Source organism: Mytilus californianus, unplaced genomic scaffold, assembly GCF_021869535.1.
Source record: "Mytilus californianus isolate M0D057914Y unplaced genomic scaffold, xbMytCali1.0.p SCAF_4, whole genome shotgun sequence".
NCBI lineage: Eukaryota > Metazoa > Mollusca > Bivalvia > Mytilida > Mytilidae > Mytilus > Mytilus californianus.
This window is the reverse complement of record NW_026262690.1, coordinates 53,186,729-53,209,326: the sequence shown is the minus strand read 5'-3', so window position 1 is coordinate 53,209,326 and position 22,598 is coordinate 53,186,729. Positions and strand designations below refer to the sequence as shown.

Here is a 22,598-nt window from a genome sequence, read left to right as displayed (position 1 = left end):
TCAACATTGGTCTATTCAATTCCGAGAACTTTCACGACAAAATGTGTGGAAGAAGAATAAAAATAAGGAATAAAAAAGAAACGGAACAATAACAATATGTCACCCCGACTCCGTTGAGGGTGCCATAATAAGAAAAAAAGAAACGTAGAATAACGATATGTCACCCCAACTCCGTTGAGGGGGCATAATAAGAAAAAAGAGAACGTAGAATAACAGTATGTCACTCCAACTCCGTTGAGGGTGCCATAATAATAATAATTATAATAGGAAAAAAGAAACAGAGGAAAAGCAATTTGTCACCCGACATTGTCGATCGGGTGACATAACTCGAATTGCTATTGCAATAGCGGATGTCACCCACCCCCATTGCCACGGTTACGGCAGCCATTTTGAAAATTCCAAAGTCGTAAGTCAGATATATGTATGCCAGTTAACATTTCTGTAAAGTTTCAGTAAGTTTTGAACATTTTGAAATTTTTCACATATTTTCAGTTTCCATGGCAACGGTGGCCATTTTGGAAATTCCAAAAAAAAATGTCTCATCTACACTTGCTAGTTAACATTTATATTAAGTTTCATTAAATTTGGAGCATTTTCAAATTTTTTACATTTTTGCTGGTTTCCATGGTAACAGAGACCATTCCCAAAATTTTAAGGACAGATGCCACATTGGTTGATGGGAGAGAAGATACCATTAAAGTTTCAATGGATTTGACCTACCATTTTAAGAGAGGAAATGCTACTTTAAGGTTTTTGCAGCATTTTGACCTTTTTTGCATTGTTTCCATGGTAACAGCAGCCATTTTGGAAATTCTACACATGCCAGTCAACATTTCTGTTAAGTTTCACCAAGTTTGGAGCATTTTGATAAGTCTGATTTGCCCTAAATGCTTTAGTTTTTGAGATATAAGTCAAAATCTGCATTTTACCCTATGTTCTATTTTAGCCATGGCGGCCATGTTTTCTGAGGAAACAGAAAATAAAACACAAACTTTATTAGATAACTTAAGAATCATTCAGCTTAAGTTTGGTTTAATTTGGTTCAGTAGTTTCAGAGGAGAAGGTTTTTTAAAGTTAGAAAACATGATAAACAAATTGTGTAAAATTGTCCTTAAAGGACAATAACTCCTTAAGGGGTCAATTGACAATTTTTGTCATATAAAACTTATTTGTAGATCTTACTTTGCTAAACATTTTTGTTGTTTACAGTTTATCTTTATATCTATAATAATACTCAAGATAATAACAACAAACTGCAAAATTTCCTTAAAATTACCAATTTAGTGGCAGCAACCCAACAATGGGTTGTTAGATTCATCTGAAAATTTGAGGGTTGATAGAACTTGACCTAATGAACATTTGTACCTCATGTCAGATTTGCTCTAAATGCTTTAGTTTTTGAGATATAAGCCAAAAACTGCATTTTAACCCTATGTTCTATTTTTAGCCATTGCGGCCATGTTTTTGGACGAAACAGAAAATAAAACACAAACTTTATTCTAGATACCCAAAGGATCATTCAGCTTAAGTTTGGTTAGAATCGGTTCAGTAGTTTCAGAGGAGATGTTTGAAATAGTTTACGGACGCGAAGTGATGGCAAAAGCTCACATTTCTTTTGGAAAGGTGAGCTTAAAACGTACAAAAGAAAAAGCAATGAAATTTATAACATCGGTTGTACATACGACAAACAAAACAATGAAACGGCATCAAAGAATGATTTCATAGAAAATTCAATGAAAGTACTTATCTGCTGATGTAGTAATCATGCACTTTTGAATTTTTAATGGGAGCTGTTCTTTTCAGCAATTTTCGTATAGAAAAGTTATGAGGAGTAAAGCATAAGACACGTTGTTTTGCTAAATGTTTAATATGAAAAACTGCAAACTTCATTTTGGTTAAAAGTGATATCATCAACACTGTTTTTTATTGAGAATATGGTGTGTGTATGTGTGTGCACAATGATCGATATAAAAGACTTGAACATAAATTTTAATACATTATTTATTACATGTAAGACCCAGTTCTCACTAGGACAATTAGATCGATTTAAACTAGATCGGTTCACTTTAGATCAATTTAAGGGTCAATGTCAACGCTTTGAATCGATCTTTAATCGGTCTAAACTAAAACACCAAAAGAGGTAGTTTAGTTTGAATCGATCTAAAGTGAGCCGATCTAACTTCAAATGTGAACGCAAAGCTCGGTTTAAACTAGAATCGAAAATAATTTATGCGCAAGTATAGCGGCAAAACTACTCGTGTAACAGCATAACATCTCTGTATATATCGGTGGTTCGTTGTTTAACCCACATTTATCTGTTAACAGATTTTGTGTACATGCAAGTAAAAACAAACGGAAAAAAGTTGCCTTCGCCGTAGCATAAATTTGCAAAATCTGTGTCTTCTTTTCTTCTGTTGATTTTTTCTTTTCATGAACCGCAGCATTTATTCATGTGTAACTTCCTTGCTTCAGTATTTTCAAAATTAATAAAAACTGCAAGAACGCCAGTAAGAGAATTTGAACTTGTGATTCAAGAGAAACAATAACTTCATCCATTTTTTGTTTCAAGTGTGTGTTTCAGTGTATCAACACACAAATTTGATTAATTATTTCTATTTATACACAATGTTTACAGTTTTACGGGTAATTAGGTCAGATCGATTGCATTTTTACTTGTAGTTTGAACGCAGTGGTTCAGATTAAACCGATAGAGATCATTATGATTAAAGATAATGTGAACGCTAACTGGTTTTATTTAGATCGATTCAAATTTAGATCGATTAAAAAAAATGCTAGTGTGAACGGGTTCTAACAATAATGACTATTCTTCAACCATTGTGGTTATAATAATGATATTGTGTATTGATAATGTAGAAAAAGTCTCTAACGCATTATAGTTCTGGATAAACATATAACTTGAGCAATGACAGGTCACTTAGCTGACATCATCACGATAAATTCTGAAAAAAAATAATGTTCATACATGTACAAGTAAAAAAAAATCATGACTTTAAAATATATATACTAGTTATACGCTGCACATGAGATATGATTTGTATGTGTAATATATTCCACAGGTAACAAAAAGGGTAGCATTTGCCCTTTTTTTTCTGTTTTTTTGTTTTTATTTTTTGCTTTGATGTTTTCTTTGATGTGTGCATGTCACTTTTATGGATTTGGTAAAATGGGGCAATACCTAAAATTCATCAAGGTAAAATTACTATTTTTTTAATGAAGTCCGTCCTTTCTTTTTTCTGTATATGAGACTAATAATCAAATAACATTTTCCTATGAAATGTTAGGAACTGTGACATGTGATAAGTTAACGTGTTCTATAGAATTGATGATTCACCAAAGCTATACGTTTATCTAATTAACATATTACAACATACTGTTAATTTTATCAAACGTATTTTGATTGTTTTCTATCGTGTCTTTAAGCAGCTAAAAGAAAATAAGCACCTTTTTGCAACAGATATCGCAACGTATCGTGAAAAATAAATATGCATTATGTACATGACTGTCAAGTATAAGCTTGCAATTGAAACGTACCTTCATATTTAATTTTTCCATCCCCATCGGTATCAGCCTCTTTCATCATTTCATCCACTTCTCCATCGGTCAGTTTTTCTCCAAGATTTGTCATCACGTGTCTGAGTTCAGCTGCACTTACAAAACCATTTTTATCCTTATCAAATGCTCGAAATGCTCCTCGCAATTCTTCTTCAGTATCTTTGTCTTTCATTGTCGCCATCATAGTAAGAAATTCTGGGAAATTTAATGTTCCAGTCCCTATAACGAACCAGATACATTATTTATATACTGTTTCTTTGTACTTTGGGAGAAATACAACCACAAATGTACTTCGAAAGATAGCCCATTTGGGCTCTACAAGTCCGAGTTATAAAAATCAAGAAACAGTTTTATGTGTTCGATTATGGCGCGTGTTGGTTCTGGATATCTCTCTCAGCTGAAAGATCCATGACATGCGTTGTTACTTCAGATTGGGTATATTCTTTTTTTTTGCTATAGAAAAGGGATAAAACAAAACCATGTAGAAATTAAATTTTTTTAGGAAATTTATTTACAGTGGGGCATAGGATTTAACTTTGGGCACACCAATGGTGGGAAGATTTTTCCAATACTGTTTAAACTTATATATGAATATAGCTTTCGTTAGTCGAGTAATGCCTTTCCTCGTCGGCTTTATCTAGAGTTGTAACACAGTACATAATGTATAGTGACAAGAAGATGGTATACCTTGCTTATAGCTTTTTTTGTCTGTTGTAAAGGATGATTATTTTACTTACCACGCAGACACATCAATATCAATTTTATTATATACGTCTAGATATGTGACAATTCTTACTCTTTTCCTTGCTGTTGGACAGTAAAATAAGCGAAAACTATTAAATACAATCGTACAAAAAATAGCTTAATCGTCTTTAAAAAAAGTCAGACAGCAAAACATTATTATTTGTTTTAAGGAAAGTCAACTCATATTTTTTTTTTTACAAATCATACATCAATTCATGTATGCAACATAATATACATGCACATTTACAAAGTTTTGATTATATATAACTGACTATCCTAAACAACGTCTGTAGAGATTCTAAGTTATCAAAAAGACACGTAAGGTTTGATGACACAATTGACCAGTATGATAGCAGTGGAAAGGTACTCACAATGCGTTTATGTTCAAGTTGAGGTAGAAAATCAATTGCGATTGGTTTGCTCATAACGGAGGGGGTGTATCCGTAGTCGGGGCATCGTAATTTTCTTTTATCTTCCAAGCTTTCAAAACTTTGTGTTTCCTTTAGAGAATTAGTGTTGTTGGTAGAAATATTCTCTGATAAATTTATCAGTAACTTTTCTGGATTTAGGACGATTAATAGCTTGATATTTAGAATGTAGTTCTTGTAGGTATAGGTCTATTGTTAAAGACACATGATGACCCCAAACGTCCTTTAATTTTGTGTAGTTTGGTTGCTTTCTCATTAACGTATGCATTAATCCCCTCTTCATCATTGTTTCGCATGATTGGATTTAAACACAGTATATTGCAATTATCGGTATTCTTACTAGCAATTTTATATTTGATATAAATCTTTATCATATTAAAATGATATATGTACCAAATTTTATTTTGATAATTATACCATATCTGAATTTCAAATGAATAATATTTTAATCTACGTTTTATTTTTCTTTCTTCATTACCAGTATGATGGCCACAGCAATATCGCCTTGAAAAATCTTACTTGCAGTTTTGCTCATCACAATTCTATGTTAAGGGTCGTGTCCAATATTATTAGTTATCCAAATGTCTAATCATACTATCTATTTACCATCGGCATCTACTTCATTAATCATGGCCTGTAGTCAAGCCTCGGTAGGATTTTGTCCCAGGGATCTCATCACAGTTCCCAGTTCTTTTGTGTTAATGGTACCGTTACCATCTTCGTCGAAAATACTGAAAGCCTCTTTAAGTTCTGAATTTTAAACAAGTATAAATCTTCTTATTAAACGGACTTTTCCCTTCCGATCAATTTCTCCCATTTTTTTTTTTGGCCTGTCATTCATTCAAATATGAGGCAGTTGTTTCCTGTGATTGAGGACAAAGTATGTATCAATTCATTGACCTCATACAATTTAGACCGCAATCATTTTATTCTCTGGAGGACGACAGGGATTTGTACCCCATGTTTTTTTTAACACAGAACAGAAACATTCTTTTATTAAGTTGTAGGTGCAAACATTTTTTTAATCATTTTTCAAAAGCAAACTCAAAAATAAATTCCTCCTCCGCACCCAGAGAATTAAAGGGTTGTCATGTTTGACTGCGGCGATTAACTGTTTCTGACATTTGGCTGTTATCTACCCTTAAACTTTTGAGTTCTTTGGATTTCCAAACATTTGTATCAAGGATTCCAGGAAAGGAAGGAAATGTGGAGCGTTAATGTCTATACATTCCTAATTACAATATGTTTATACCAATTCAGGTCCTGCAAGGGGAAAAATGGGCCAATGACAAATTACAATGTATGATATCGGTGAAATAAAAACAAATATATAAGATAATTTTTGATATTCAGTTCTCTGCAGTAGGAAGCTGATATTCGGTTTGATTTAATTGCTTATTTAGAGGAGACACCAGATGAAGGTGCTAAAGATTCATATGAATCTCCTTGTGTCTAAACAAGCCATAATGGGAATAAAAATGCCGAGTGTAGCGAGCTGAAATTTTCTTACCACTTTATTTTATGTTCACTATTACGTTTTTTTTTTTTTAATTCTTTGTGCACACATTTTTTTTTCAGTTTTCAAAGGCAATTTTTGCCTGGTTGCCCTTTTTACACGTGCTTTCATGGTTAACTAGTTACCGAATATTATCCCCAACTTCAACATAGTTGGTTTGATATCATCTATCAATATTTCTCAGATTTAGGGAAGAATTGTCTTTTTTTTAAGTCTTAATGATATGAACTTCTTTTGATACTAGTGTCGTTTTTACAGATTTGTTAAGACCTGATAAAATATCTGACTCACAATATCTATCTAGGAAGTATATACTAGACAAGTTTTATACACTTATTCAACTAACCTGCAGTGCGTTCCTCTGTGAGTTTATCTGCCTGAAAAGAAAAACATAATATACAAATGAATGTCGATATCTATCGGCTTGTATCGATACCTATATGGTATTAATATTCATCAATGGATCAAATGATTTTTTCTTTGCATAAAAACAATGGCTAAAGTACAAATGAGAATCCTTCTTGTGAAGTTTAAAGGGCTATTGGTGCATGGTAATTTCTATCCTTGTTCTGAATATTGTCTCCCTCGACTTATTTACCTGCTTTTTGCACTGGTAATAAAGTAAGAGTGAAATCATTTTGACCTAGGGACTATATACACAAGTAAGAATCAATGAAACTACTTCATTTTTAACTCAGAAGAAAAAGGTATAACAAAACAAACAAACTAACTGAAAAATTCCTTATCGCCAATTTAGGCACCCTTTGTGCTTACGTTCAACAAAATATTATACAGTGATATGTAAGTAATAAAATGGAAGATGCAGAGCCCTGCATATAATTCAATATTGTCATGTATTTATTACGACTAATTTAAGGAAATAAGTATATAAATAAGAAGATGTGGTATGATTGCCAATGAGACCACTTGCTCCCTGAAACAGAATGACGTAGATGTTAACAAATATAGGTCACCAATGCCTTAGAATGCCTTCAACGATGAGCAAAACCCATACAGCAAAGCAAGTTATAAATCGACCAGACGCCCTTTATTTAAAACTGCTTACGGCATGATTTATGTACAAAACAATAAACGAACACAAATATGATATACAGCAACAAACGACAATCACTGAATATTCTTACAACATATCGAGTTAAGTAATGTGATAAACAATCTGTATGCTTTATTATTGACAAGAAGACTGAATGTTCGTATAGTTTTCCGAAAGAACAATAACCCATCAGGAACAACCAAATACAGTTCAAAGACTCCTTCAATCAAACTAAAGAGTCTAAATTCACCCCCCCCCCCCCCGAAAAAAGGAAGAAATAAAAAAAAAAGTAGATGTATCTTTTTGCCAATAAGAATGTCCTGAGTGTTTAAATTCTCTTAATGTTACAGTTAGTATAGCTTTTCTTCACTATAAATTGCAGATTTTGAAATAAAAGTAATACATTTCAAATTAACTTACCATGTTGTTTACTTCGATGTCTTTGATTCGGATAGTTGGGAATGGGTTACGGCTTCCTTGTGCGAAAGTTGTGGCCTCACAGGGTATTTCAACAGAAGTAAGATAAATATTATCTTATATAATATAAATATGGCAAACTGTTACTTTCTTTAGTTTGTGATTAGATTTGTCGATAAAGATTTAAATGCATTCAAACAGTTCATGCATGTAGTGAAATTGATATTTGTAGAAACAAGGAACTGCTCCAACAGGAAGACCCATACCTATATAGCTACATGTAGTTATCATTGAGACTCATAAGAAAAATTCTGTGTTGATTTGTATAAATAAAAAGAAAAAAAACATTGATAGTAAAATATGTTTAAAGATTCCATGAAGACATTTAGAAAGAAAAACTTCTGAAATAGAATACTTAAACTTGAGTCTTTATTTTCCCCCATTGGCCTCTTTTCTCTAAATATCTCATACAATTCTTTGAAATGATGTCATCCCGCAATGCGACAAATCTCTATGGTGTTACGACGTTGTTTACCATGGACTAATATTCCTTTCTTGACTTGTCAAGACGTATATATCATGCACCAACTGATTTCTTTGTTTTTTTTTAAAAATATTAAATGCTTTTGATGGAAATTTAAATTACTTTTGCACAAAATCGATAAACATATACATGTAACAGATATAGAATTACATCCTTGATATCAAATTTTAATGGTTAAAAACATAAAACAGTAATTTATTTTATCTTGTTATTTCTTGAACCCAGGACTTTTTGTCTATTATTTTCTCATGCAGGACTTCCTCTTTGGTCTAAAAAGAGACACATTATATTAAGTGTTGAAAAGCATATCAATTTGAAACATAATCCGTTAAGCTAAACGTAGTCTTGGGCATGAATGTGTTACAGATGTTTGGAATAAATTAATTCTGTTATTTTTTCAGTTTATCTTTCTTTATTTAACGTGGTATTTCTAATACCACATCGATTTTACATATGGAGTAGTATTTTATAGAGGAAACGGTAGTATTTTTTACCTCCATAGTCGACGATACTAACATTTTCTAAATTCACCACTGTTTATAATAAAACCCTAGACACAATAGTTATGTGTGATACTAGGACTTTATTATTCTGTTTTAGAAATTGAAGTCAAATGGTGCAATAACCATCTTCGAACGGAGCTTGTTTATAGCATCCGTGGCCACCGTCATTTTACATTTGGAAGCCTTTTTGAATAATTCTCAGACAATATTTCCCTGGATATCAAAATTTACCCCCCCCCCCCCCCCTTCCGAAAAAGAGGAAGAAAAAAAGTAAATGCATTATTTTGCCAATAAGAATGTTTTGAGTGTTTGAATTCTCTTAATTTAAAATAAAAGTAATACATTTCCAATGAAATTACCATGTTGTTTACTTCGATGTCTTTGATTCTGGTAATTGGGAATGGTTTACGGCTTCCTTGCGCGAAAATTGTGGCCTCACAGGATATTTCAATAGAAGTAAGATAAACATTATCTTATATAATAGGATGAATTTCATAACAGTATCGACATGGACACCTGATATTTATATGATATCGTGTCGGTCACTGGCTGTCGACAACAAAGACTTCACGCAATTACATATGTCCGGAGCCTCTCAATGGGGATATACATAATTACTATTTTACACATGTCCATTCATAAAACAAATTTTTTTGCTTGAAAGTTTATAGGAATTTTTTTTGAATATATTTATATATTCACAGCAAAAAGTGTCTTTTGAAATAAGAAAAATTCTTTTCTGGCAATAAGTGAAAAATTAAGTAGTGTGTTAGTTATAGACAAGTAGTCCATCATGCATTGCAAATCATTCAGTGGATTGGTCAATCGCCAAAATAAAAAAAAAACTTTATTTGTAAACAAACACTAATACATGCATTGACGGGGGCATAAGTATGCTTAATAATACATGTCCGTATAAGGAAATGTGCACGACCTGTTAAATGCAGCTGTTCTGTTGATTTGAAAAACGAATGGACGGATCACCACGATTTAATTTAGAATTGTACTTATTTTTTTCAATTTGTGTTTCAGTACTATCTATCCATGAATTAAATATGTTCACAATACCTTTTATACTAGAATATTTAAACGAGTGCACCCAGTTTAAAGGTAATTGTTACTGTTATTTTGACATAATAACCTGTACATTATCTCGTGTTACAGTTGACTAGTTTAGTCTTATGCACATAATTTATTATTCCAAAACAGATGTATTGTAAACATATCATTAAATTCATGGATGTATATTGAAAAACAGAAACCGAAAAAGAAGTGAGTACAATTTCAAATTGTAAGGGGGCAACCATTCCTGATTCAGTTAAGATTAGGGAGGGATGGCTATGCAAGATGCTTTTGAATCCAGCATGAATAATATTGCAAATAAACGTTTATGCAGAATTGTTTCAAATATGCGTCCTCAAATAACAAATAAAAATAGTTGAGTAAGACCAAATTCATTTAAATTACCTGCTTAATTTGTAGTAAAAGAATATAGATTCCGTAACTTTTGTTATACGTGTTTAGGTATAACAAAATCTAAAATTAATATCAATGTTTCCACAAAAGCTACTCTGACTCCAATCAACGTAAATTTTGCACACAAGACCGGATTCATATGCTTCTTGATATTTCCACGAGTTATTTTTTGTTAGAATGATATTTAAATGTTCACGAAAAAAATCTGATCGTTTGAGTCTTTGATGGGAATTCAAATTTGTTCCGTGCAAAAAATTATGCAGCCTAGAGGACTAAAATGATTTTTTATGAAGGTCTGGGGTTCTTATTACCAACAAAAATAATCTTAGTATGAAAGCTCTACATCAACTCGTACGAATAAATGTTTTCTTATATTTTTAAGGAGCTACAGAAAGTTTGTGCAAGAAAAAACATAACGTTTTCTTTTCTCCGATTACTTGGTGATATCACCCCTGAATATACTCATTCTGTGAAAAGAAACTTTTTTGTTGTGAGTACATAAATATATTCAAAACAAATTCCTATAAACTTTCATGCAAAAACTTTTATTTTATGAATGGACATGAGTAGAGATAGTAATTATGTATATCCCCATTGAGAGGCCCCTGACATACTGTAATTGCTTGAAATATTTGTTGTCGACAGCCAGTGATATACACGATAACATTTAATTATTATGTGCCCATGTCCACGCTGTTATGAAATTCATTCTATAAATATGGCAAACGATAATATTGACATTTATTTGTCCAATAAACATTTTTACCCTTAGTTTAACTGTTATTTTCTTTACTTTTTGGTAATTGACCAATTAGATTTGTCGATAAAGATTTAAATGCATTTAAACATTTCATGCATGTAGTGAAATTGATATTTGTAGAAACAAGGAACTGCTCCAACAGGAAGACCCATACCTACATGGCTACATGTAGTTGTCATTGACTCATAAGAAAAATTCTGTGTTGATTTGTATAAATAAAAAGAAAAAAACATTGATAGTAAAAAATGATTAAAGATTCCATAAAGACATTTAGAAAGAAACAAATATGTTATATATGAACAACTTCTGAAATAGAACACTAAAACTTGAGTCTTTATTTACCTCCATTGGCCTCTTTTCTCTAAATATCACATACAATTCTTTGAAATGATGTCATCCCGCAATGCAACAAATCTCTATGGTGTTATGACGTTATTTACTATGGACTAATACTCCTTAGACGTATATATCATGTACAAACTGATTCCTTCGTTTATGTTTTTTAATATTAAATGCTTTTGATGGAAATTTAAATTATTGTTGCTCAAAATCGATAAATATTTAAAAGATATAGAATAACATCCTTGATATCAAATTTTAATGGTTTAAAAAATAAAACAGCAATTTATTTTATTTTGTTATTTCTTGAACCCAGGACTTTTTGTCTATTATTTTCTCATGCAGGACTTCCTCTTTGGTCTAAAAAGAGACACATTATATACTGATGGACTTTAAAAACGCAACACTAGATTATTCTTTTTTATTCCACTTTTCCAAGATGCAATTTTTGTAAAATAAAGGTATAAACATAAATTTTATTCATTTCTTTATTGTGTAAAATAAAATTGCCGTTCAAAAGTTGAATTGATGACGTCATTTTTAATGTTCAAATCATGTGGTATGCACTGAAACCCTGGTTTTCCCCCTTATCAATGGATGTGTGACTATCGAAGGCAATGACTGCCTGTAACCAACGCCAAAATGATTGTCAGAAAGGTCAACCAATTCTGTTGGGCATGTTTTGAGTTCTGTTTTGTACCTTCTAATTGTACCTCTGTCCCATGCATTACTGTGTGTTTTGGCACTTCAACGGTTTAAACTTTAGGGCTTTAAATGTTTTTCTGTAGTCGATTCTTTGGCATTTCAGTATAAGGGAAACATTTTTGGCATGAAAATGTCTGCTATGGCATTCGACGACTTGATAAGCCGTTGACGTTACGGCCGTAAACATGTCTAGCAAATGGCGTTGCATAATCAAATTTTAATGACGTGACGTTGTCACTACATATTTATATGGTCATGAATTGTCATCAACAAATCCGTCTGCCTATACCGTTGTTGTAAGGACAGTAAGACGAGTTTCTGACGTGAAATTTTAGGGAAACAGCACGTTAACGTATTCCTGCCTGCAATATTCTGATGGCCTGATTCAGATTTTCATTGCTCAGTCTCGGCAATATTGAGATGAAACATTTTGTAATGATTCAAGTGTGAGTATGCATTGAAACAATTGTTTCACGAAAAAAAAAACTTTAAAAAAATATTTCATGGGTTTCAAATTTCGCTTAATGAAATTCGCGCGACTTCAAAAATCCGGCATGTTCAATAACCTCAGGTAAGTCAGGTATTGTTTTTTTTTAAACATTAGGAAATATGGAAAGCATGAATAGTAGTTATATGAGGATCAATCATGATTTGGTGAAAAAAAATCACCAAAATGTGTGTTGCGTTTCTAAGGTCCGTCAGTATATTCAGTATTGAAAAGCATATCAATATGAAACATAATCCGTTTAGCCAAACGTAGTCTTGGGCATGAATGTGTTACAGATGTTTGGAATAAATTAATTCTGTTATCCTTTCAGTTTATCTTTCTTTATTTAACGTGGTATTTCTATTACCACAACGATTTTACATATGAAGTAGTACTTCATAGGGGAAACGGTAGTATTTTTGACCTCCATAGGTGACGATACTGACATTTTCTTAATTTATCTCTTTTAATAATAAAACCTTGGACACAATAGTTATGTGTGATATTAGGACTTTATTATTCTGTTTTAGAAATTGAAGTGAAATGGTGCAATAACGAACGGAGCTTGTTTATAGCATCCGTGGCCACCGTCATTTTACATCAAAGTTATGAAAATGTGGAAGCCTTTTTGAATAATTCTCAGAAAACAGTTCCCTGCATTTCAAAATTTTACACACTGCAGTTATTCATGAATAAATTCAAAAATGTATTATACCCTTACATCCAAACACGCGCTTCAAAGTAGGCTTCCTTCCTGCTTACACAAAAGGCAAACCTAAAGCCGGGAAAATGTAATCTGTGACTTCTATACGTGCCACACGTACAAAAATATGTATAACCTGCCCCCAATGTGGAATCTATGCCTATCACTCCTTTGCTTTAGATGTGAACAAAACTTCAAGTAGTCGACAGTACCTTGTTACAATATAACGATGAATACCAATTTCAGTTTATATGAGGAAATATTTGCATCAAGTATGATGCAGGTCTCAAATTTTTTAACTTTCAAATATGATTTATGCTTAAAACAATTGGAGAAGATACCTACCAAGTGGACAATCAAAAACCATCAGTAGAATTGAAACAGACAACACCATGATGGCCTTAAAGGAAAAATGAAATAAAAGTGCACAAGACACTACACAGAAAACAAAAAACATGGACCAACACGATCCTAAGTAAAAACCGTGGATGATGAACTCAGGAACTCTGAAGGCTAAGCAGCTTCTGCTCCACTAGTCGATATAATCCTAATTTGATACGTTGATGATCTATATTAGGTTATAATAAATACATTGTATAAAACAATAGCAGATTGGAAAACGTTTATTGTCTAACCCTAAGACATCAACAGGTTTTGTAAATGTTCTATCAATAAACTTGACCGAAGGAAAAGGTTAGGAAAAATACACGATTATCAGCACTGTGTCGATGCCGCTGTTGGTGAATTTTTAGTCCCCGAGGGTGTTATTAGCCCACCAGATGGTGCTTCGCTACTGACATGATTTAAAACATACTCAGATTTAGAAAGTATTAAGAAAGTAAGGATCACTTAGATGTACTCTACAGGTGGTATCAAAAAGAAGTGGATTCTTAAAAAAATCGAAAGTTTTCAAATAGTAAGAATGTATACAATCGGAAAATGTCGACAAACTACGGTTAAGAGGAGGGTTGGCTCCTTTAAACACGTTTAACCCCGCCACATTCTGTATATGCCTGTGCCAAGTCAGAAGCCTATACTTCAGTGTTTGTCGTTGGTTCATGTCTGTCATATTTGTTTTTTGTAAATTGTTTTGTTATAAATTAGGCCGTCAGTTTTCTCAATTGAATTGTTTCATATTTTTCATGTCAATAATATGTATGTATAGATACCAGGTTAGCGAAATAGGCTTTAACTTAACAATCAACGAGCATACACTTCTTCTCGTTGAGATCATTGACACCGAACGTAAGCTTCTTAACTATTACAGTGGGTGTCCTTGTAAAGCTTACAACATATGTCAAAATCTGCACTTCAACTTGAGATAGATAAAATCATATAGAAACCAAGATTGAAATTGTGTACGCCAGACGCGCGTTTCGTCTTCAAAAGACTCATCAGTGACGCTCGAATCAAACAAAAGTTATAAAGGACAAATAAAGTAAGAAATTGAAGAGCATTGAGGATCAAAATTCCTAAAAGTGTTGCCAAACACAGCTAAGGTTAAGGTAATCTATTCCTGAGTGATCTCTATATTAATAATAGACAACTTCATCTGAATGCATAAATAGAAAAGTTTAATCGTATTGCACAAGTCTACTGTATTCCTTATGGCTTTTCTTCATTTTGAGGCCATCATATGAACGAATTCTGAAAAAAGAAAAAGAGATAAAGGTAACTGAAGTCGATCTTCGTAAATCATCAAATAGTGTAACATTGAGCGTGTGAAATTAACTTTTTACTTTTATTATCTTTGTTTCATTTAATGACTTTTGTACAATATAAAATTGTTGAAATGTCATCGATTGAAAATTATAGTGAAAATACCAATATCGGTTCCAAGTTGCTATTATGTGTCTTTTTATGTTGTAATGTTACACTACTGTTTCAGGTTAAGGTGAAGGTTGGCGCCTGTTGAAACGTTTAAACCCGCTGAATTTGTATGCACCTGTCATAAGTCAGGAGCCTGTTGTTCAGTGGTTGTCGTTTGTTGGTGTGGTTCATAAGTGTTTCTCGTTTCTCGTTTTTTATATAGATTAGACCGTTGGTTTTCCTGTTTGAATTGTTTAAGTCATTTTTTATAGCTTGCTGTTCGGTGTGAGCCAAGGCTCCGTGTTGAAGGCCGTACTTTGACCTATAATTGTTTACTTTTTATACATTGTGACTTGGATGGAGAGTTGTCTCATTGGCACTCATACCACATCTTCTTATCTATATTTATCATTAATTGGTATGTTCTACTTTTTGACCTGTCTCAAAGTTAGTGATGCCGCTAAAGACACATACTGCTTTTAAAAACTTCATTGATATTTGAATTCTACATTTCGTTGTATTTTTGTTTTAACTGAAACCAAAACACATTAAATTTCCATTATATTGATTTTTAAATATATTGCAATGTGTCTTTTTTTTTTTATCTTTTTGTATAACTTATCCTTCTTGGAATAACAGCAGAAGAGACACGATGCTTGTATTATTTGCATTTGTCTTATAAAGACCACCCTCTTGTTGACAAGTGAAACAACATTTAGTTGAACTCAAAATAAAAAATCAGATCACATTTAAATTGTAGTTACTTCAGAGTTTCTTTGACATCAACTCTGTGTAATTTTTCGAGATTTTTGTGAGATTGTCGACTACATCATTATAAAATAGCCCATTGATGTAGGGCACGTATAGCAGTAATACACAGATATAAGCAATAAAGGATTTTTTTTTATTTTGTAATTCCCGAAAAGGCAAATGTGAAATATCTTGTGACGGACATTTTGTGTACTTCATTAATATCAAAATAAGAAGATGTGGTATGATTACCAATGAGACAACTCTCCACAAGTGACCAAATGACCAGAAATTAACAACTATCGGTCACCGTACGGTCTTCAACAATGAGCAAAGCCCATACCGCATAGTCAGCTTTGTATTACCATGCTTGCATTTCGTTTGATAGTTTTACTTTATTTTCCGATATCCTCTTATTTAAACTGATAATTTTCGTATAATTGTTCAAAAGGGAGGTTAGTGTCTGCACTATTTTATCTGTGTTATTTTTTTGTCAGTTGATAAGCGTTCAACATGGATGGCAAGAGTATGATACCAGAAATTAGATGGTCAAATATGTGACGATTTGAGATTGTAGTTATTACTTCTTTGTGGACCTTGAATGCAATAAATATTGACACACTTCTTTATATACCTTCATAGTGAACTTGTCCATCACCATCCTTATCAGCAGCTCTGATCATTTCATCGATTTCGGCATCACTTAATTGTTCTCCCAAATTTGACATTGCTTTGCGGAGTTCATCTGCATCTATAATATCATCTCCATTTTTGTCGAATGCTTTGAAAGCTTCCCGAAGTTCTTCATGGGAATCTGTCTCCTTTACTGTCCTTGCCACCAAAGATAAGAAATCGGGAAAGTCTATGAGTTCTTCTCCTGTTTAACCAAAGTAAAAGTAATGACCAATGTGAACAAAATATACATTTTGAAACAGCAAAACCAAGAACAGTATAGTAAAAAGGAGATACGATTTCATGCTGAAGACCTGCAGATATTTTGTTGATGTTGATGTATATTTTGTCGTTTTTCTCACTTACTTGTTTCTCAACGTGTTTATTTGTTATAGTTGACATTTCGTTGTGACAGAAGATATTCCCATGCATACATGAATGAGTTGTTAAATCATTGCGTCTTTTTTTGCGGGGAAAAGAGAAGGATTAACAACAATTCGATTAGCATTTATAGTTTGAAACAAGACTTAGTGTTTGTACTGGTTTGGGATTTTTCTATAATTAAAGTATGGGTTATCTCAAAATACAAAAATAGTGTCTTCGTGTACTTATTATAACGTTGCTGTATTAAATCGCTTTGGAGGTAACAGTTTCTTATAGTATAGTGAAGGACGACAATTTCATATTACTTTACCAGCGAGTTAAATTGCTATGCTTGTACGTGGATGTTTTTGTTTTCTGTGATGGCGGTCACAACGGGACAAGTGTATTTTCTGGAAAGTCCGCTGATCAAGATTAAAGCAGGGAGGATTTAAATTTAAAAATCATATTTAACCCCGTCAAATATTATTATGCCTGTCCCAAGTGATCGAACTCGTAAAAAGTTGTCTTTATTTATTTGACCATCTTTGTTTTTACTTTGTTTTGCGTCAAATTTAAAAACTTTTCAAAATCTACCAGTCAGTCTGAAAGAAAAGCACACACACATATAAATAAGATCATACTTATACTAGAATAAATATGCAAAGAATGTCATTTTTAACCACAAACCTAGTACCCTTGTTCAAATATTATTTAAAGCAACCTTCACATCAGAACATGTATATTATTTTTTTATTCTGAGAGAAAAACCAAATGCTTTAAGACATTCAAATGACTACGGTAAAGATGTCCACTGAAATATCTGTTTTTATACAGTGATTTTATGGATTTTTCGTTTGCGTTTTTTTAAAACTTTGGACCATCAACTATTAGCAAGCGGACATACAACAAAGAAAAGCAAAATTTTGGCCAATAATCTAAATGTTTTTTTGTCATTTCAGAATTTATTGTCAGTGACGACAGATCTTTGATAGTCCCATTTATTCAATCACAACTTTTATTAGGATCGGAGCAAGTTAAATCTTGATATACTAAATATGAAAACTTATCTATTGTTGTCTTTGTAGATTTCAAGTCGGTGTGTTGCTGTCTGGCTGACGTAATCCTTATGTCACCTCATTATTTGTAGATATCCGATAACAAATTGTTACCGGAGTTTATATTGAAAAAAATATATCTACAGCAGAATTTACCGTTGCTTTCGGGATCAGCATACGCATGTGTCATTTCTTTCAATTCCTGGTTTGTAGGATTCTGTCCTAAAGCCATCATAACTGTTCCGAGATCTTGTATACTGATAGAGCCGTCGCCGTCAGTGTCAAAGGCACGAAAAGCTTCATAATATTCTGTAAAATGTACAATTCTATTAACTTGTCCTAATTTTTTAACACTAAAAGCATTTTTCTTTGTGTGTGTTTTTTTTGTTTTCTTTCTCCCAGTTTGAATTATAATAATACATTTCAATATCAAAACATGAAGATATATAAAAGGGGACTTTTTTTTCGAATTTTGCACTTGATTAATTACTTGTTTGATATCAAAACTTGATTGATTGATCTCTTATCATGATCTGATCACTTTAATCATGATTTAATTGATTGATAAATACTTTGTATAGTCTAAAATGGCACATTTTACATTGATTTATTCATTGTCTATACGTTTTGTGCTGTTCAGTGACAAGCACATTTATATTCTTTTTAGAGGGGACATTGGACAGACAACATGTGTGTATATATTGACGGAGCGGCATACTAACTGTTCATTTTTGTTCTTTAATAGCTCGCGTATCACACGATACATGTATCTTATCTTGTACAATTAAATTACACGTTCATCGATTGATTTCAGCTAATGTGTATATTTTAGCAGGTGTGTGATTCACGGATGTGTACTTTAATGCAAGTACAGAAATGTCACTAATATGTACTCTTAGTGTTTCTCTCTCTCTCGGTGTCGATTTTTTCTTCAAATAGATATAGGAAGATGTGGTATGAAAGCACTATTTTTGTATAGAATAGAAGCACGTTAAATTATATATTTTTTTCTCTTTTGGCATATTCTAGAAGATGTTTTGCAGTACAGATTTGTATTTGATCGTATGCACATACTCTTGATTACAGAATTTTGCCTCAAATTTACGAGCTGTTTTATAAATAAAAAAGAAGATGTGGTATGATTGCTAATGAGACAACTATCCACAAGAGACAAAATGACACAGAAATTAACAACTATAGGTCACTATATGGCCTTCAACAATGAGCGAAGCCCACACCGCAGTCAGCCGATGTTTTTTTTGGTGCTTTTTCCATGGCGACGGCGGCCATTTTGAAAATTCCAAAGACAAATAGCAACTCTGCACATTTCAGTTGACATTTTGTGAAGTTTTATCAAGTTTGGAGCATTTTGATTTTTTTGGAAATTTTGGAAATTTTTTGCTGTTTCCATGGTTACAGTGGATAATTCCAAAATTCTAGAAGCAGACATCTCATTGCCACATGTCATGTTATATATCAATACAGTTTCATTGACTTTGGTGAAATACTCTTTAAGAAAATGCTGATTTTATGCATTTTCACATAGGGTCAATGTAAAACTTGCCCCCAGTTTCCATGACAACGGCGGCTATTTTGGACTATCCAAATATTATCTTGACATCTTAGCATACTGGGTAACATTTTCATAAAGTTTCATTCAGTTGGGTCTTATAACGAAAGAGTTAGAATTTTTGATGTTTTAACTGTTTCCATGGGAATGGCAGCCATTTTGAAAATTCCGAAGTCAAACTGCAAATCAGCACATGCCAGTTACCATTCCTGTGGAGTTTCTTCCAGTTTGGAACACTTTGATTTTTTTGGCATTTTTGCTGTTTCCATGGAAACGGCGGCCATTTTTTACCATTCCATAGCAAGGTGCAGAACTTTACATGGGGGTCCTCATTATAGTAGAGTTCCATTAACATTGGTCCATTGGATTCCAAGAACTCGCGCGGACACAATGTGTGGAAGAAAAATAAGAAAAAAAAGGAAACGTAGAATAACAATACGTCAACCCAACTCCGTTGAGGGTGCCATAACTAGATTTGCCATTGCAAGCAATAACGGATGTCACCCTTACCCCTATTGCTTCTAAGCGGCAGCCATTTCGAAAATTTTAAACAGTGAATGCACATATATGCATGGCTTTACATCTTTCTGTAAATTTTCAGAACATTTGGAGCATTTTGAAATTTTTACACATTTTTGCTGTTTTCATGGCAATGGCGGCCATTTTGGAAATTCCAAAGCCAGAAGTCTCATTTATACTTGCCAGTTAACATTAATATTAAGTTTCATAAAGTTTGGAGCATTTTGAAATTTTTGACATTTTTGCTGGTTTCCATGGTAACAGAGACCATTTCCAAAATTTTAATGACAAATGCCACATTGGTACATTGGAGAGAGCATACCATCAAAGTTTCAATCGATTTGACCTACCATTTTAAGAAAGTAAATGCCACTTTTAGGTTTTTGGATCATTTTGACCTGTTTTGCATTGTTGCCATGGTAACGGCAGACATTTTTGAAATCCCAACGCCAAATTTCTAATCTACCAATGTTGCTCATCATTACTGTAAAGTTTCATCAGATTTTGAGCATTTTGATATTTTTGAAATTTTTGGTGTAGTTTCCACGGCAACAAAGTAGTTCCAGTGATTGTCAAAATGATCCAAAACCAGTATATAGTGGGCACCTACATTGTATTAAAATATCATGATTCTAAGTTTATGCATATCCAAATAATCTACCAAACTCTAAAATTTTATTTTTTTCACCTTTCTTTGGTTTCCATGGTGATGGCATCCATTTTTAAGTGCCAAAGTTGCACTGCAACTCGTAAGTCAGGGTTCCTTGTTATAGTGAACAACCATTAAGATTGGTGCATTAGGCTCTGAGAAAACTACAGGACAAAATTAGGTGGAAGAATAATAATAATAACTAGATTTGTCATTGCAAGCAATAGCGGATGTCACCCTACCCCCATTGCCAGGCGAGCGGCAGCTATTTAGAAAATTCCAAAGTCAAAGAGTGCAACTACACATGCAAATTATCATTTTTGTAAAGTTTCATCTAGTTTGGAGCATTTTGAAATTTTGGACATGTTTGCTGTTTCCATGGTTACGACGGCCATTTTGAAAATTCCAACTTCAAAATGCAACTCTGCCAATGCCAGTTACCATTTCTGTAAAGTTTTATCCAGTTTGCAGCATTTTGATTATTTTGAAATTTTGGACATTTTTGCTGTTTCCATGGTTACAGTGGATAACTCTAAAATTCTAAAAGCAGACATCTCATTGCCACATGTCATGTTATATATCAATAAAGTTTCATTTACTTTGGTGAAATACTCTTTAAGAAAATGCTGATTATATGCATTTTCCCATAGGGTCAATGTTAAACTTGCCCCAAGTTTCCATGACAACGGCGTCCATTTTGGAGTATCCAAATACCGTCTTGGCATCTTGGCATACTGGGTAACATTTTCATTAAGTTTTATCCAGTTGGGTCTTATAACGAAAGAGTTAGAATTTTTGATATTTTTACTGTTTCCATGGTAACGGCAGCCATTTTGAAAATTCCAAGTCAAACTGCAAATCAGCACATGCCAGTTACCATTCCTGTGAAGTTTCTTCCAGTTTGGAACACTTTGATTTTTTTCGCATTTTTGCTGTTTCCATTGAAACGGCGGCCATTTTTTACCATTCCATAGCAAGGTGCACAACTTTACATGGGGGTTCTCATTATAGTAGAGTTCCATCAACATTGGTCCATTGGATTCCAAGAACTCGCGCGGACAAAATGTGTGGAAGAAAAATAAGAAAAAAAAAGAAACGTAGAATAACAGTATGTCACCCCAACTCCGTTGAGGGTGCCATACTAATAAAAAAAAGAAACGGAGGAAAAGCAATATGTCACCCGACATTGCTGATCGGGTGACATAATAGAGAAACGGAGGAAAAGCAATATGTCACCCGACATTGTCGTACGGGTGACATAATTAGGATGCTAACACAAAAGTCGCCAAAACGGACCCCAATCATTATTTCTGCGGTATCCATGGTAACGGCGGCCATTTTAGAAATTTCAGAGTCAAATACCACTTCTACATATGCCAGTTAACATTTATGTAAAGTTTTATTACGTTTGAAGCATTTTAAAAATTTTCACATTTTTGAAGTTTCCATGGTAACGGCGGCCATTTTAAAAATTCAAAAGTCAAAATGCTGTTGCATATGGTGCTACCCATAATAATATACCATCATATAACATTTTATGTCTCTAGAATGAATTCAAAACTGATGTTCTAGAATGTTCCATGAAAATTCACCCCCCCCCTCAAATTATGCCAAGGAGACCCCCCAGCTGAAATAAAAAATATTCCATGTTGAAGTGGACATGTGTCTCTAAATATTCATAGAAGTAATCATAATTCTATCTACTCTGCATACAGCAGCTAATTTAAGAAATGTAAAAATTTTTTGACCCCACCTATCTTTGAGGCCCCCTAATTATGCCAAGTGGACACCCTGGGATCATGAATTTTGGGTTCTGCAACCCCCATTATACAGACCCATACCCATAATAAATATAAAGTTTCCTTCCTGTATAGCTTCCAAGAAAATGGTAGGACAGTTTAAGGGGTCAGAAAGAGAAGAATAAGAATAATAACTAGATTTGCCATTGCAAGCAATAGCGGA

General features: G+C 33.1%; 2 protein-coding genes and 1 pseudogene across 2 annotated transcripts in view; 1 reads left to right on the top strand and 2 right to left on the bottom strand.

Moving 5' to 3' along the window:
• Window positions 1–1,983: 1,983 nt before the first annotated feature.
• On the bottom strand, window positions 1,984–11,496 carry LOC127738250 (neo-calmodulin-like; annotated as a pseudogene).
• LOC127738244 (calmodulin-A-like) overlaps window positions 9,935–22,598 on the top strand; it is a 57,966-nt gene continuing 45,302 nt past the window's right edge. Inside the window, exon 1 of the mRNA XM_052249428.1 lies at window positions 9,935–10,051. The gene's annotated coding sequence lies outside the window, so the exon portion shown is untranslated. The remainder of the gene's footprint in view (window positions 10,052–22,598) is intronic.
• The window catches only part of LOC127738242 (calmodulin-like), a 45,404-nt gene continuing 37,550 nt past the window's right edge, over window positions 14,745–22,598 (bottom strand). The window contains exons 3-5 of the mRNA XM_052249423.1: window positions 18,055–18,207; window positions 16,443–16,685; window positions 14,745–14,896 (exon numbers count right to left, since the gene is read on the bottom strand). Of these exons, the coding sequence (XP_052105383.1) occupies window positions 14,868–14,896; window positions 16,443–16,685; window positions 18,055–18,207 (425 nt within the window). The 3' untranslated portion in view covers window positions 14,745–14,867. The remainder of the gene's footprint in view (window positions 14,897–16,442; window positions 16,686–18,054; window positions 18,208–22,598) is intronic.